The sequence below is a fragment of the Pongo abelii genome, chromosome 14 (genome assembly GCF_028885655.2).
Source record: "Pongo abelii isolate AG06213 chromosome 14, NHGRI_mPonAbe1-v2.0_pri, whole genome shotgun sequence".
NCBI classification, from domain to species: Eukaryota; Metazoa; Chordata; class Mammalia; order Primates; family Hominidae; genus Pongo; species Pongo abelii.
Window position 1 is genome coordinate 37,600,148 of NC_071999.2, and position 16,595 is coordinate 37,616,742.

At 36.3% G+C, this 16,595-nt stretch overlaps 1 protein-coding gene across 17 annotated transcripts in view; it reads left to right on the forward strand.

The window, feature by feature from the left end:
• PDS5B (PDS5 cohesin associated factor B) overlaps positions 1-16,595 on the forward strand; it is a 187,684-nt gene that overhangs the window by 85,271 nt on the left and 85,818 nt on the right. For 16 of the 17 annotated variants that reach the window (XM_054528896.2, XM_054528889.2, XM_054528891.2 and 13 more), the window contains exons 8-12: positions 1,715-1,855; positions 4,343-4,458; positions 7,330-7,424; positions 12,381-12,526; positions 15,647-15,798. In XM_054528896.2, the coding sequence (XP_054384871.1) occupies positions 1,715-1,855; positions 4,343-4,458; positions 7,330-7,424; positions 12,381-12,526; positions 15,647-15,798 (650 nt within the window). Of the gene's footprint in view, positions 1-1,714; positions 1,856-3,114; positions 3,250-4,342; positions 4,459-7,329; positions 7,425-12,380; positions 12,527-15,646; positions 15,799-16,595 lie in introns of those variants that run through there. The other variant, XM_054528898.2, reaches the window with a different exon arrangement.

Sequence of the window (16,595 nt, forward strand, 5' to 3'; positions counted from 1 at the left end):
TATTTTCAGCCTGAATAAGAAATTAACCTTTGATGTCATGAAATTCTCTTCCCATAAAATTGATAAATAGGAAGGACAAACAAGTTCTTTTTAAAACCAATAAAGAAAGAATAGCAAAATAGAATTTGTTCTTCTTTCTTCATGGCTAGGTAGTGTGGTCTGATTCATAGACCTAAAAAAGTCACATAAAAACAACCCAAGAAGTAAAAGTAAGCAGAAAAGACATAGAAATATGAATTCCTCCACTCTGTACTTTCAGTATAGAAAACTAAAGCCTAATTAAGCCAGTTGTGTGTTAACTGTCACAGAAGAGATTAGGGCAGCTTGTATGGTATAAAGAATCCTTGACTCCTTCTCCGCTGAGACTCAGGAAACCATTGAGGATACATGGCAGGGTATGCTTTTGGTTAATTTTTTATGTTTTTGGAAGATTTTAAATAGAAAGGAACTTGACAGTTATGCCATGCATCTTTGCCGATTTCAGTAGTAATATGATAAATGATCTGAGTGTGGAAACTAGTTAGAGCTAGCTATGTGGTAGGGAAAAATTGTTTAAATTTGGATTTTCCTTGTGTTTGCGTGTGCTTTTAATTGGATTTTGATTAGTGTTGTAAACCGTGTAGATATGTACACATCAGAATGTAAAAGAAGACAAAGGATTAGGAAGAGGTAGTTTTTCATCAAAAATAAAAAATTACGTATTTCAAACATAGAATTGCCTTCAATGAAAATGTGAGAAGGCTGTATCTATGGGATGATGTTTTCTTCCATATGTACTAAGGTGAACAAGCTATTATCCCTCACCCTTGGGGAGATTAAGGCATTGTATTAGGGTTTTCTAGAGAAACAGCCAATAGTGAGTGAGTGTATGTATATACAGACACACATATACATATATGTGTGTATATATTCACACATAGTGTATGTATACACACACACACACAGACACATGTATATGTATGAGAGGGAATTTATTAGGGGAATTGACTTATGAGATTACAGAGTCTGAGAAGTCTGTGAGTAGGCTGTCTGCAAGCTGGAGAACCAGGGAAGCCTGTGGTGTTACTCTCAGAGGCAGAAGGCAAGGCTTGAGAACCTAGCAGGGGACTGGGCTGCTGGTGCAATTTCTGGAGTCCAAAGGCAGGGAAACCTGGAGTTCTGCTGTCCAAGGATAGGAGATGAATGTCCCAATCCAGAGGAGAATGAATTCACTTTCTTTTGCCTTTTTGTTCTATTGGGCCTTCCAGCCTATTTGGATGATGCCTGCCCATACTGAGGGCAGATCTTTCCCACTCAGTCTACAAGCCAATCTCCTCTGCAAACATCATTGCAGACACACCCAAGACACAATGCTTTACCAGCTATCTAGGTATCCCTTAATGCAGTCAAGTCGACACATAAAATTAAACATCCAGAAATATGCATAAATAATATAGGATAGAATATAATCAGTATTATAATGGGGAGCAGAGTATATTTGAAAAGTAGAATGTTTATTGAAATGTTTCGGTCTGTTTTATTGTATACAAGATGGATTCCATGTTTTATCTTTCATGTAGCCTATATTGGTTTCCCATATAATGTTAGAAAATATTTTGATATGTCTAGTTTGACTTTGTATAAAATAATGATGAATTTGGTCAAATAAGATTTTAAAACATTCATCTTGTCTCTGGTTTTTCTACTAATGATTGGCTTTCTTTCTCCTCAAAAGTTTTTTAATCAGGTTCTGATGCTTGGGAAAACATCTATCAGCGATTTGTCAGAGCATGTCTTTGACTTAATTTTGGAGCTCTACAATATTGATAGTCATTTGCTGCTCTCTGTTTTACCCCAGCTTGAATTTAAATTAAAGGTAACTTGTAAAAATAATACGATTCTACCAAGCAAGTTATTAGCAAAGAGCATTATTTATAGCTTTTTAATTTTTACAGTAGTTTTAACTGAATGTAAGAGACGAGGGGGAAGTATTACTATTATTTCTTCATGTATTTGTGCTGTGTCTGTCTGTGAATCTTTAGTGCCTGGCAGGTGCCTAGCAGATAGTAACTGTTTAATAAATGATTAGCAAGATGATATTTTCCTCCAGACATTTTCCAGATAAATTCTAGGATTTGACTAACTCTTGAAGTCTTAGCTATACATCAAGCTTATGTTTTCAAGGCACAGTTTATAGTAGTTCCTTTGACCACTGAGGCCATAAAAATAGCTTAGAGTTTGTTATCCACATAGTGTGAAATGCTTTCCCTTTATGCATATTATCTCATGTTGCCTATGTTGAAAGTTTGTTTGCTTTTTATATAGTTCTGTGAATTTTTTATTTTTTTAAGACAGGATTTTTTTTTTTTGTTTTGTTGCCCAGGCTGGAGTGCAGTAGTGTGATCTTGGCTCACTGCAACCTGTGCCTCTCGGGATCAAGCTATTCTTCCACCTCAGCCTCCCAAGTAGCTGGAACTACAGGCGTGTGCCACCACCCCGGCTAATTTTTGTATTTTTTGGTAGAGACAGGGTTTCACCATGTTGGCCAGGCTGGTCTCAAACTCCTGACCTCAAGTAATCCACCTGCCTCGGCCTCCCAAAGTGTTGGCATTACAGGCATAAACCACCACCCCCGACCGAGTGAAATTTTTTGGTAGCATGTTCCTAACTGCTTTGACATTAAATTATGCTGTAAAATTGAGCAGAATTGGAGAATATAGTTTTATTTTTCAAATCATTACAATAAGATTAAGTAAAGCTGGTTATAATTATTAATCTTTGTGGACCCAGAAAAGTTCTTAAATGATGTCTGTGTCTAAAAATTTTGATTTTCTTTCAAAAACAAAACAGTCCACATTGGTAATGTGAACATCCCAAGTAGCCAGTAAATAAGTATTCTTCTTATATTCTGGAGTAGTTTTTGGTATATTTCTCAAATGAGCCATTCAATTAACTGGCCTTCCTGTCCCCTTTTTAATGTGGTTAGTGATTTGGGTGAGGCAGCAGGTAGCCACACCTCTAATTATTTGTTGGTTTATATGATTTTCTCAAGTAAAAATATTGAGTAAATGCTATGCATGTTCCTACACACTATGAGAAATATAAAAATAAGGAAATTATCATCCCTGCTTTCAGCAAACTTAACATCTAGTATGAGAGGAAGAGGAAAAAAATCCAGATCTAATATGAGGCCAGATATTATAAGTGTCATAAGAGATACAAACAGCGTACAATTGAAGCAAAGGAAACAGCATGCAGAAGCATATAGAGGTAGGAAGGTTCCGGGTGAATTTGTGGAACACAAAGAATTATAATTGGAAGATAGCATAAAGTAAGTTTAAATCACTCCTGGCTGCATATTAGAATCTTTGCTTGTTAAGCCTTAAAGAAATAGCTGTCCAGGCACTAAACCAGACTAGCTGATTCCGAGTTTTGGGGAATAGAGGTTTTTTTTTTTTGTTCTTCTTGTTTTAATTTTTTTAAAGTTTTGAGATGATTCTAATGTACAGCCAGGCTTGAGATATAATTACTTAGACGAATAAAGAAAGAAATAATAGAGATGAGTTAGGTCATATTGTCGGGGCTCTTGGCGTGGCAGGTTGTGGCATTGGTTTAAAATTTAAAAACAATTTGTGTAGTGACATTTCCATAGCACCTTGAATATCAGTGCCTTTTGATATACCCGATTCCCACACTTTATGTTCAGGTCTAGTATTGTGACTGGCTCATTCACTTATCCATTGAGTCATTTGTTGGCAGTGCCAAAATCAGTAGTAAAATTGAGATCACATCCCTAGGGTGCCCCCAATATAATATATAAAACAAATTTGAGTTTTCACAGGCGTAAGGCCTCTTTTTACTGTTGAGCTCCTTTTAGAAATCTGGTCTGTGTAGATGAAGTGTCTTACTGGGAGACTGTAGCACATACTAATAGAGCTAAAAAGTTTATTCACACAGAGTTTTCTGTTTTCTGTAGGCCTGGCCCCTGTCAGTGTCTGTTCTGAAAAACCACACGTAGTTTTTCAAGGGTCCTGGGTAGGTTTTATAAGAGTTCATTTTTTATTTTGACTCTGAATAGAAATAAACTTTAATTGTAAGAGGGGCCTCTAACATTGGAACAAACTTTAAAGATGTATTTTCGTGAAAGGTACTTCTTTAATGGAATTTGAGATAATTAGAGCATTTATGATGACATTTAATTTTGTGAAAAGTATAGTGAGCATTTTTGTGTAATTTTTCATTTAGAGTTCATGAAAGATTTTCTGTGGAATTGGAGCATCAGGGAAATCATGGCAAAGAATGGGCAGCCTTATTCTGAATATCTACTGCATGGTTTTAAAGCTGTGATTGTGTTTTATTTTAGAGCAATGATAATGAGGAGCGCCTACAAGTTGTTAAACTACTGGCAAAAATGTTTGGGGCAAAGGATTCAGAATTGGCTTCTCAAAACAAGCCACTTTGGCAGTGCTACTTGGGCAGGTATATGATTTTGGTTTCCCATTTAAAAGTAATACATGATTCTACTGACCGTTTTTTTAAGAAACATTATCCACATTTAAACTGTGTTCTCTGGAATCATAAAAATGAAGGATTTTTTATGTTGAAAGTTTTGAAAGTTGTTAATGACTGGCTATATTTATATTTACTCTTTTTAGTCTTTATCCTCAGTAATTTTTAAAAGATAATACATTTTAAAGCTATCTCTTATGGTATTATGACCATGAAGTTAATATTATTACTTTAAGGCAGTGATTAATTCCAACTGAAAATACCTCTTTGGGAGATATAGCCCCTCTACAAATTAATTACAATTAATTAGGTTGTTTGGAGATATTGACAGGATAAGAGTATTCACAGAGTGAATAAAGAAATGACTATTTATATTTCTCTTCCTGACTTCCTTCTGTATTTCTCAGTTAAAGGAAATGATGGACTGGATTCCTTGCATGGTTTGAGTGATGCACAAAATCCCTGAAATGGTTGCAAAATTTTGAGTGTGTTTGTGTATGTCGCTTTTCTGTGAGAGGTGTTCATCCCTGACCTTGAAATACTAAAAGCCCGACAAGTGCCTTGGCTGAAACCTGCTTTGACTCAGAAAAAAAGAGAAATTTTTCCCTCAAATTATTCTCATAACAAATAATGCAGTTAAGTCATAAACAAACAAGTAAGATCTGGCTGGGCGCGGTGGCTCATGCCTGTAATCCCAGCACTTTGGGAGGCCGAGGCGGGTGGATCACGAGGTCAGGAGATCGAGACCATCCTGGCTAACACGGTGAAACCCAGTCTCTATTAAAAATATAAAAAATTAGCCGGGCGTGGTGGCAGGCACCTGTAGTCCCAGCTACTTGGGAGGCTGAGGCAGGAGGATGGCCTGAACCCGGGAGGCGGAGCTTGCAGTGAGCTGAGATGGCGCCCCTGCATTCCAGCCTGGGCGACAGAGCGAGACTCTTGTCTCCAAAAAAAAAAAAAAAGAATATTTAAAGGCCCTGATTTTATTTTCTTTGTGTTGAAATATTTGCAATAGTATGACCACTTTCTTTACATTTTAATGAAAACTGTCGGTGATTTCTGTAAATTTAATATTTTGGTCTCATTTTTCTGATTTGTTAAAAGAGGATATAAGTTGTGATACGTGTTTGTTAAGCTTTTCTCCAGTCTGATTTCTTGATTCTGATTTAGCTCAATAATTATATTCAGTGAGTCAAGTTAAGCCAACTTTTTTCTTTTAAATACAATGGAAAGTTTTTAGACAGTAGGGAAGAATATCAGTTTAAATTATGCAACTCAATTTAAAGTTTATTTAATATTTTAAAACAAAAATACTTTTACTGTGTATGTATTTATTATATCTTTAAATTAAGACTTGGATTAGCCGGGATGTATGTTATTGGTTTTTAGCTGGAGAAATCCTAATGTAAATGTATATGTCACCTTTCTATTATGTTGTAATTTTTCCTTTTAATATTAATAACATAAAACTTACACAGTATTAAATAATACCAAGTTTAAGGAGTTAGTCTTTTAAAAGACATCTTAGTATATTTATTTTTAATTGTTGTAAGGTGCATGTTTACCTGAGAAATGGTAACGTATATAGGATTGAGTACCTGAATTCAAAACACTCAGGAAGCTGTATGGGACCAGAGGCTAGATTTTATAACTTTTGGGAGGGGAGGTATACTTCATAGAGCATATGCTTTTTTTTCTAATTTTTATAAGTAATTTGGTGCTGGTTTTGAAGACTTTTTCCCCCTCCTGTATAATGCTAACTTTAGTTTCTTAGGTGTTGAATGATGTAAGATTTGGAAGCCTTTTGATTTCATAGAATTAAGACATATGGAAATATCGAATGGAAAAATCTTGGCTTCACTTTAATGTTCTTGATACTTAATTTTTTTTAATTACTATTTTACATTCTGTGATAAAGTAATGTATACAAACTGAACATCAGTGGTTGAGAGACAGCTAAACATCATGTGCTTCCTGATGGAAGAACACAGTGCCATCTATGGTATTTTGGTAGTCTGGCAAAAAAAAAATTGACCCAAATATGATCAAGTCTTTAGATCTAACTACCAGTTTACAGGATTTAGAAGAGAGAGGAGCCTGTTAATTCACATCAGAATGATACAATTAGCAAAATCTAAATTATGGAATAAAACCATACACATACACAGCAGTTGCTCTAGCAAATTACAGGAAAAAAAGAGTTGGAGGGAAAACAAAAGATTTGACGCATAAGTGACATATCAACCAAAGAATTTTAACTTTTTAGGGATACATACATATTTACAGATGTAATGTAAAAAGTGGCCTTGCCGTTAGTGGCAATCTAGTAATGGTGATGATTAATTGGATAGTAGTAATTTGGGTACACTTTTAGAGTCATGTAATATACTATAGGGTTTAGTGTGAGATCTGCCATACATTAGTGAATGCCCTATATTTAAAAGGGAATACTTTAGGGAAAGTTTTCTTTCAAACATAGTTTGGGATTTATGATGTTTCTATGAACTATATATGCACACTTGCATAAATAGATGTATTTGAGAGTATAATGTTGATAGGAATTTTTTTGTCATTCTTATATTTGAGCCAAATGTATATGGTTTATTCAGATTCCTTAAAATCACATAGTTCTCACAGGAGAATTGCCCTAGTTTATATAGAGTTTCCAGAGCATTCAGACATACATGTATATCAGAAACTTTGTAAAATGGTTTGGTTCTACTTTGCATTTTCCTTCATAAACTGTTTTTTCTTTAATTAGATAAATGTAAATTGGGTACAGATTTAACACGTCTGTTTCTCTTATTTTAAAGATCACTCTGTGCTTTTATATTTTATCAGGTTTAATGATATCCATGTACCAATCCGCCTGGAATGTGTGAAATTTGCTAGCCATTGTCTCATGAACCATCCTGATTTAGCAAAGGACTTAACAGGTACTATATATATGTAACAGCAAATATTCTTACATGCTCTTCAGTGGAAAAAAATAAGCTTCATGGGGGAAAAAAAAATCCCTTTTTTGGGGGGTGGTAGGTGAAGTCTTGTTTTAGTTTAAGGTCATGGAAGTTGTTCTCTGAAGCTAGATTTTTTTTTTTTTTTTTTTTTTTAAAATAGAGACAAGGTCTCGCCATGTTGCCCAAGCTTGCCTAGAACTCCTGAACTCAAGCTGTCCTTCCTTCTGCCTTGGTTAAATTAGTTTACCATGACTCACCTAAGTTCTTAAAATATTGAAGAACATTAGTCTTATAGTCTAGTCAAAGTCAAGACCTGTTCACATCCAAATGTCTAAAATAAGTTTAGAATTGTCCTTAAACTAAGAAACTAGTAATTGTTCCTGGAAACAGACATTTTCGTAGATGCTTCCAGTCTACGTAGGAACTATGCTGTAGAAATTCTAGCTTCAGGCCCAGCACAGGCCAAGGTGGGCGGATCACCTGAGGTCAGGAGATCAAGACCATCCTGACCAATATGATGAAACCCCATCTCTACTAAAAATACAAAAATTAGCTGGGTGTGGTGGCATGCGCCTATAATCCCAGCTACTCGGGAGGCTGAGGCAGGAGAATCGCTTGAACCTGGGAGGCAGAGGTTGCAGTGAGCTGAGATTGTGCCATTGCACTCCAGCCTGGGCAACAAGAGCGAAACTCTTATCTCAAAAAAAAAAAAAATAAAAAAATAAATAAATAAAACAGCAGATATTTTACCAGTTTCATCCTTTTTGGGAGACATCCCACTTAGAGCTTTCTGATTTCCTACTCACATCCGCAGTGCTTAGACTGCTTGCTCTGAGCTTCTACTATACAGCATTGACCTTAGGGTCATCCATTCTTCCTCCCATCTTTGCTCTCCCCTTCCATCCTCCTCCCTTCTTTTTCCCTCCTTTCCTCTTCGTCTGTGTGTGTGTGTGTGTGTCTGTTTCTACACCTCCCCTTTCTCCTTCCCTTTTTCTCTGGATGTTCCTTTTTCTTTAGCATCCTTTTCTTGTGTTGCTAATACAGTATTTTCTCTGAGAGTATCAGTGGTAGTTTTTTGGGGAATTTTTCTTTTTCTTCCAAAATGTCTGTTTCTGCTATTTGTTTTTTTCACCTTATATTTGCTTTTGTCTTTGTTTTCCATGTTAAAGGCTTTCCTCAAATGATTGGCAATCCGAGGCCATCTGCTCATGATTAAGAGTGGGGGGGCTAAATCAAAAGCTGTTTGGAAAGCCCTGAGTATATGTGTTCCTCAAATGATTGGCAATCTGTGGCTATCTGCTCATGATTAAGAGTGGGGGGCTGAATAAAAAGCTGTAAACTATTTGGAACACTCTGAGTACATGGTTGGGTCTGTCAACGCTGAACTTCACTTTTGGGTGATCAGAGTGAGTTGTTTGTTGGGGAGCCCTTAGTTTAGATACTTCCTCTTCATCCTGTCAAATTTCTAATAGAAGAGTATCTTATCTAGAAGTTAAAGGTGAGTTACTAATGTGTTTGGGAAAAGAATGATGGATTTCTGCATTCACATTTCAGATTAGTTGTCACATAATCCCCTTTTGGGGTATGGTATCCATGCCCTCAACTGTTTGGTGTCCCCCAGTTTAGAGCTACTGTTTTATATTTTTATTATAGTATTTATCTCCAGACTTCTTTTGGTGTGGAATAGGGGCAATCTCCTTGATGGATTTCTCAAACAGCCTTCACCCAGTCCTTCCTTCTCTTCCTTGTTTTAAGATCCAGAAGTACTTGTTGCTAGTTCCTATGCCTTTTGAAGAGTGTAGTGTATATTGAGTTGGTTGCTTAGTTGTGATTTTTAAATTGTTTTTTAAGAGACAGGGTCTTACTCTGTTGCCCAGGCTGATTTTGAATTTTTTTTATTGAAATGTTTATATCATGTTTTTCAGTTATTAAGTAAAACCAGACCCTTGCTTTTTTGCTGTTGATAATGTGTAGCAGTGTGCACCAGTTTGATTTGTACATGGCTAAATAGAATTTCTCTTTCATTGAATTTGCTGTCATGTTAGGTTATATAGGCCACAAACGATTTATACTGACTGAGTAGGAGAGAGGCAGTGCTGGAAATATCCTGCCAATGTATACCTTTCCTTCTTAGGCTCATATTGGCTTCCCATCTCCTCTTTCCCAGTAGCCTTAGAGAGTCAGTCATTTCTTGCTTTTTAACTTCTACTCACTGTTGCTACAGATGAGGGCTTGAGGTATCTCATTCTATAGAAGATTCTTTCTTTCTCCCCTACCTGAAATATGATGGCAGGTTTCAGAGGTTTTCACTGCTAGATAAAGTGATAAAAGTATAAGAGTAATAAAGCAATCCTTGCTTTTGTTTGAAAGAGTGAGGCTTGAGGCTGGGCATGGTGGCTCACGCCTGTAATCCCTGCACTTTTGGAGGCTGAGGCGGGCAGATGGCTTGAGGTTAGGAGTTTGAGACCAGCTCAGCCAACATGGTGAAACCCCACCTCTACTAAAAAATACAAAAATTAGCCGAGTGTGGTGGTGCACGCCTGTAATCGCAGCTACCCGGGAGGCTGAGACAGGAGAATTGCTTGAACCTGGGAGGCAGAGGTTGCAGTGAGCCAAGAGATCGCACCACTGCACTCCAGCCTGGGCGATAGAGCAAGACTCAGTCTCAAAAAAAAAAAGTGAGGCTTTGATTTTTTTTTTTTTTTAGTAGTTTCAATCAGATCTTCAGTTATTTTCTTTTAAACCCCATATACCCTGTTCCATTTTACATTTCTCCAGCTTCATTCCTGACTAGCAGGATCATTTCACTTTATCTGTGTGAACCTTATACTGTAGTGCTTCTCAACCTTATCAGACCCAGTACCTCCTTTGTTAAGCAAATAATTTGTAATTCTCCCTTTGAGATCCTTAAATAAAATGAATAGATAAAACAATCCACTTAAAAAGTTAAAAAATTAATTGCCCTATTTGTAATATACAGGAGAAACAAAAGGGAAGTAGTTTATAATAAAGTAGTATATATTGTAATATTTAAATGTTTGGATATGACATACAGAGATAACAGATGCCTCCACAAGTTTCTCGCTTAATTATTCTCTGCCACAGGGGGATATGGAAAGCTCTGTGAATCCTAATTGATAAGGTATTTGGATGACTACCTGAACAGCTAACTCAGATTTATCTATATTTTAGAGAAAATATCAGAGTCTGTTCTACAGTTTCTTTTTTTTTAACTTAAAAGAAGAAGTGTAATTAACTTAAAATGTACAGATCCTGAGCGTTCAGTTTGATGTTTGAAGAGAGTGAATTTCCATGATGCCAAAAAGTCCCCCTATATCCCCTTCCAGTTAGTTCTCTCACCATTTTCTGGTTTCTATTTCTGTAGGTTAGTTTTGCATGTTTTTGAATTTCGTATATGTTGAATCATACAGTGTGTACTATTCTTTTTGAGGGTGGGGAGTGGAGAGAGATCTGGCTGCTTCCACATAACATGTTTTTGAAATTTATCCTGTTTTGTTAATTTATTTTTTATTATTATTCCATTGTATGAATATACCATAATTTGTTTACCCACTTCTTCTTTTGATGGTTATCTGGGTTGTTTCTGATTTGGGGCTATTAATAGTGATTACTGTGAATAGTCTTATACAGGTATTTCTGTGGGCTTATGTTCTTATTTCTTTTTGAAAACAGTAATTAAATTGCTGGTCATAGTGTAGATACATGTTTAACTTTATAAGAGACAGTGAAAACAGTCTCCATATTAGTTATACTGTTTTACATTTGTACCAGCAATGAATGAGAGGTCCAGTCATTTACCATCCTTGACAACATTTTGTGTTTTCAGTCTTTTTGTTTTTAACCATTCTTATAGGTTCTTAAACTATTTTAAATGTTTTCAGTGTTCTTTCTGGAAATAAGCTTGTTTATTGTTTCTTTCCCATTTGAGTTTCATCCTTTTCCTTTGTCCTGTGACATTTACTTGTTGTCCATCTGTCAAAATTTTGTTGACACATCTTTTGCTGTGATCTCTTGTTGGGATCTCTTCTCTTGTTATTTGTCCCTTTTAAAAAACTTTTTTTTTGAGACAGAGTCTCACCCTGTCACCCAGACTGGAGTACAGTGGCACGATCTCAGCTCACAGCAACCCCACCTCCTGGGTTCAAGCGATTCTCCTGCCTCAGCCTCCCGAGTAGCTGGGACTACAGCTGTGTGCCACCATGCTTGGCTAATTTTTTTGTATTTTTAGTAGAGACGAGGTTTCACCACGTTGGCCAGGCTGGTCTCCTGGCCTCAAGTGATCCACCTACCTTATCCTTCCAAAGTGCTGGGATTACAGGTGTAAGCAACCACGCCTGGCCTTTAAAAATTTTTTTTTTTTTTTTTTTGTTGAGACGGAGCTCTGCCCTTGTTGCCCAGGCTGGAGTGCAGTGGCGCGATCTCCGCTCACCGCAGCCTCTCCCTCCCGGGTTCAAGTGATTCTCCTGTCTCAGCCTCCCAAGTAGCTGGGATCACAGGCATGTGCCACCACCCCCGGATAATTTTGTATTTTTAATAGAGAAGGGGCTTCTCTGTGTTGGTCAGGCTGGTCTTGAACTCATGACCTCAAGTGATCTGCCCGCCTCAGCCTCCCAAAGTGCTGGGATTACAGGCGTGAGCCACCACACCCGGCCAGGTTAGTGAATTCTTAATCAAGTTCCCAATCTACCAGATGGAGAGGAGGCTCTTACTACTCAATTGGATGTCATGGCTCTTTTTTGACTGAAGAACTAATCTTCCTTCTTTCTTCCTTCCCTTTCTTTCTGGGCTCTTAGTTTTCTTGAAACTTCTATGTAGGTATTGTTTTGCTAGGGCTTATTTTCAAGGGTATCATGCAGTGTTTTAAAAATATTTTAGTTATTAAAATTTTCACTGTAATAAAATGTTATCTTTCAGAGTATCTTAAAGTGAGGTCACATGACCCTGAGGAAGCTATTAGACATGATGTTATTGTGTCAATAGTTACAGCTGCTAAAAAGGATATTCTTCTGGTCAATGATCACTTACTTAATTTTGTGAGAGAGAGAACATTAGACAAACGAGTAAGTATGAATAAATAATTATTACTAAGTTTTCATTTTTAATACTTGAAGTTTAACAGTATTTGAAAATATATTTAAATATATATATTTAAATATAATTAGCTTTTTTTAGGGGTGTGGAGGCATTTTAATATTTAAAATTACCTTTATGAGGTTTTACTTTCTGTTACATTAAATTGTATCAGTTTTTCTTCATTAAAGATATTTGTTCTAATCCTAAAGATAAGACAGCTCTTAATGGTAGTCAATGTTTATCCTGTATACCAGTGTTAATGATAAGGGACTTTTGTAAAGGCTTGATACAACTTCTCTTATGTTGTTGACTCTTCTTTTTCTTTCTCCTTTCAGGGCTGTTGTTATATGGGTATGAATTGGTAGTTGTCTAGCTGGTTGTATTATAATCGACATGGAATAGAAAATGAAAGATGTTTTCAACTTAGCAAAGCTAAACCCGATAGAGCACCATGCTTCTAGCCTATTTTCTGTGTCCTCAAGCCAGCTTTTTTGAATGAGTACCCACTAGCTCCACTCATTAATCAGTGAACTTGAGAGGACTGTATCTTGTTATGTTTGTGTTTCATACTGCATGGAATATATTAGGCACTCAGGAAATACTTCAATGAATGTTCATTCTGTTCCCCTCCTGATTGCCATAATGGCATCTAAGCCTCATTTAGGCATAAGAGTAATTTTGGTGAAGGATGAGACTTTTTGACTTATTTAAGTGCTAATTATCAAAGAAAGTGGGAGGCCTGCCTATTGGTTGATGGAATATCTTTGACTAGGTAAATTCTTTAAAACATTGTAGGCCAGGTGCGGTAGCTCACGTCTGTAATCCCAGCACTTTGGGAGGCTGAGGCGGGTGGATCATGAGGTCAGGAGATCAAGACCATCCTGGCTAACACGGTGAAATCCTGTCTCTACTAAAAATACAAAAATTTAGCCAGCTGTGGTGGCAGGCGCCTATAGTCCCAGCTACTCGGGAGGCTGAGGCAGGATAATGGTGTGAACCCGGGAGGCGGAGCTTCCAGTGAGCTGAGATTGTGCCACTGCACTCCAGCCTGGGTGACAGAGTGAGACGCTGTCTCAAAAAAAAAAAACATTGTAACAGGTTGATCGTGCCATCTCCCTTGTTTAATACTCTCCTTGATAATGCTGGTTGTGCCTGGAGGATAAATGGGCAAGAAGCACATGGTTTTCCCTTCAAATCTATAGGTATCCAGAACAATTTATTTTAACTGATAAATTTAGACTTATCTTTATTGAATATTTCGTTGTGGTATTAATTAGTGAAAAGGGCCAAAAGCCATGAAGAGGGAAAGGATATGTGCATTGTTCATAGGATAATAGCCTTCTAAATACCTTTTTTCTCAGCTAGACTTAGAATTTGAGCTGTTTTTGTGTATTGGGATCATAATGTATATTTTTGATCATCATGCTATGTTGTATGGTTGCTTGGTTCATTCATATAAGAATTGAGCACTGAAAAATAATTGACTATATACATGTTCTTGGTAATATTAGAATATGATGTATCTTTAAATTCTCTTTGAAGAAGAGGGAATTAAGAGATACAACATAGGGAGTTAGAGATACAAAGTTTTTATAAACAAATTGAAGTCTTATTTATTTTTTGAGACAAAGTCTCCCTTTGTCACCCAGGCTGGAGTGCAGTGGTGCCATCATGGCTCATTGCAGCCTTGACCTGGGTTCCAACAGTCCTCCCACCTCAGCCTCCTGAGTAGGTGGGGCTACAGGCACATCCCACTATGCCTGGCCGATTTTTTTTTTTTTTAATTAGAGACAGGGTCTCACTATGTTGCCTAGGCTGGTCTCGAATTCCTGGTCTCAAGCCATCCTCCCACCTCGGCCTCCCAAAGTGTTAGGATTACAGACATGAGCCACCATGACTGGCCTGAAATCTTATAAGACTTGTAGAAGTCTTTTATTTCAATATGTAGTTGGTGGATGAATGAGATAAGAACTATTCTTAATATACTGTAATTAAGTGAAAGAAAAACCAAGGGAATAATTTGTTGCTATGAATGACAGACCATAGCAAAAGAAAAAGGACCACAAAGGAAAAAATTAATAATCTCTGCAGATTCATGATGTTTTCAACATTACCAGCTTCCTTTTGATTACAGTGCTGTGTTTATGTAAAATTAAAGAATGAACTTATTCTAAGATAATTAATGCCAGATGCACTGTAACAAATATACACTTGTTTAAAAAAAAAGTTGAATACATTTCTCTTATACTTCAACTCAGTCCCAGATGTACAGAATGGACCACTGGTAAGTATTTTTACATTCAGCATTTGATAAAGCCAGTATCATATATGCCTTTAATACATCTTAATTACTATTATTTGTACTAGTGTAAGTATGCTCAATATAGACCACAATTTAGAAAAAATTATGAGGGATGGGTCACAGTTTATCCATTTAATTCTGTCTTTGTCTTTTAATGTTTGGTTTCTTGAGCTGGCTGCAGTGGCTCACGCCTGTAATCCCAGCACTTTAGGAGGCTGAGGTGGGAAGATTGCTTGAGGCCAGGAGTTCGAGACCAGCCTGGGCAACATAGACCCTGTTTCTACAAAAAACAAAAATAAAAAATTAGCTAGGTGTGCCATTGTATGCCTGTAGTCCCAGCTACTCTGGAGGCTGAGGTGGGAGGATTGCTTGAGCCCAGTTGTTCGAGGCTTTGGTGAGCTGTGATTGCACCACTTCACTCCAACTTGGGCAACAGAGATCCTGTCTCTAAAAATGCATGAAGAAAAATTTTCGTAGCTTGTTTTTCCTCACTAGTTTTAAGTCACAATATGTAGAGTATGATTAGCTTTTGTTTTCAGGCATAGGTGACAGGTTTAAGACATTAAAGCATTAAAGTTCTTTAAACATGTTGATTTTTCTCCCATACTTTACATGGTAGAAATATTTATGTGATAGTTGTGTGTTTTTTTTTTAATAAATGTAGTAATTATAAATTGATATTTAGTATCTGAGACTTAAGAAAATGTATAAAGGGAAGGAAAACACAAAACTAGGAAACTAGACTTTCCTTAATTTATATAATGGAAGCCTTTTTACATTATAAATAAAACTTTTTGTTTTTAAGTGGAGAGTACGCAAAGAAGCCATGATGGGACTTGCCCAAATTTATAAGAAATATGCTTTACAATCAGCAGCTGGAAAAGATGCTGCAAAACAGATAGCATGGATCAAAGACAAATTGCTACATATATATTATCAAAATAGTATTGATGATCGGTAAGTTAAGGACACTATAAATATTTGATGACTTTGAATGTTATATAACTTGATTTATTGTTTTATGCAAACTATTTTCTTTATGACCTTACACTCTTTCCTCAGTTTTTAGTACAAGGTAATGGTAGTGAGTGACTGGGCTCATTCCCACCCAAGCCATAAATGAAGCAGGAATGTACATATAACTTTAGGGATGGGTACAAGTTTTATGTTCCATTTTCGTATACTGTATTTGAACAGTAATATCTAAAAATAGGTATGTGTATAGTTACAATTTTAGTTCATAGGTAATTGTGTTACAAGGATCTTCATTAGTTTTTTTCAAATAAAACTTTAAAAACCTCTTGAATTTTAACATTTAAAAACAATTTCTACTGAAGGCCAAAAAACAGTTTATAAATTTATATAAAAAACACATTATCTGAATATAATCTTAATATTTTTTGCATTCCAGGCTAGGATTAGCTCTTGTATGGACTGCAGTCATTTATTAGTTAATAGAGCTCTAAATCCTGCTTATAGTCTGAAATGATTTGATAGGTTATTAGTGGAGACCAAATGATTTTGCCTGTAGCAGATCAGAATGAGAAAATTAAGAAGCAGGTCACACTAAAATTTTAAGAGGCATAGATACTAAAAACTGGATTATCTATGAAACTTTGTAGTTGTTTTTATAAAATTGAAGTTGTTGTGCTTTTTGAGGGTATGGCATCAGTGCACAAAGAATTACATTATGATTTTGTAGGACTTTTTTTTAGTACTTTTAACCAGGTCTGTTTTCATGATGATGCCTACGA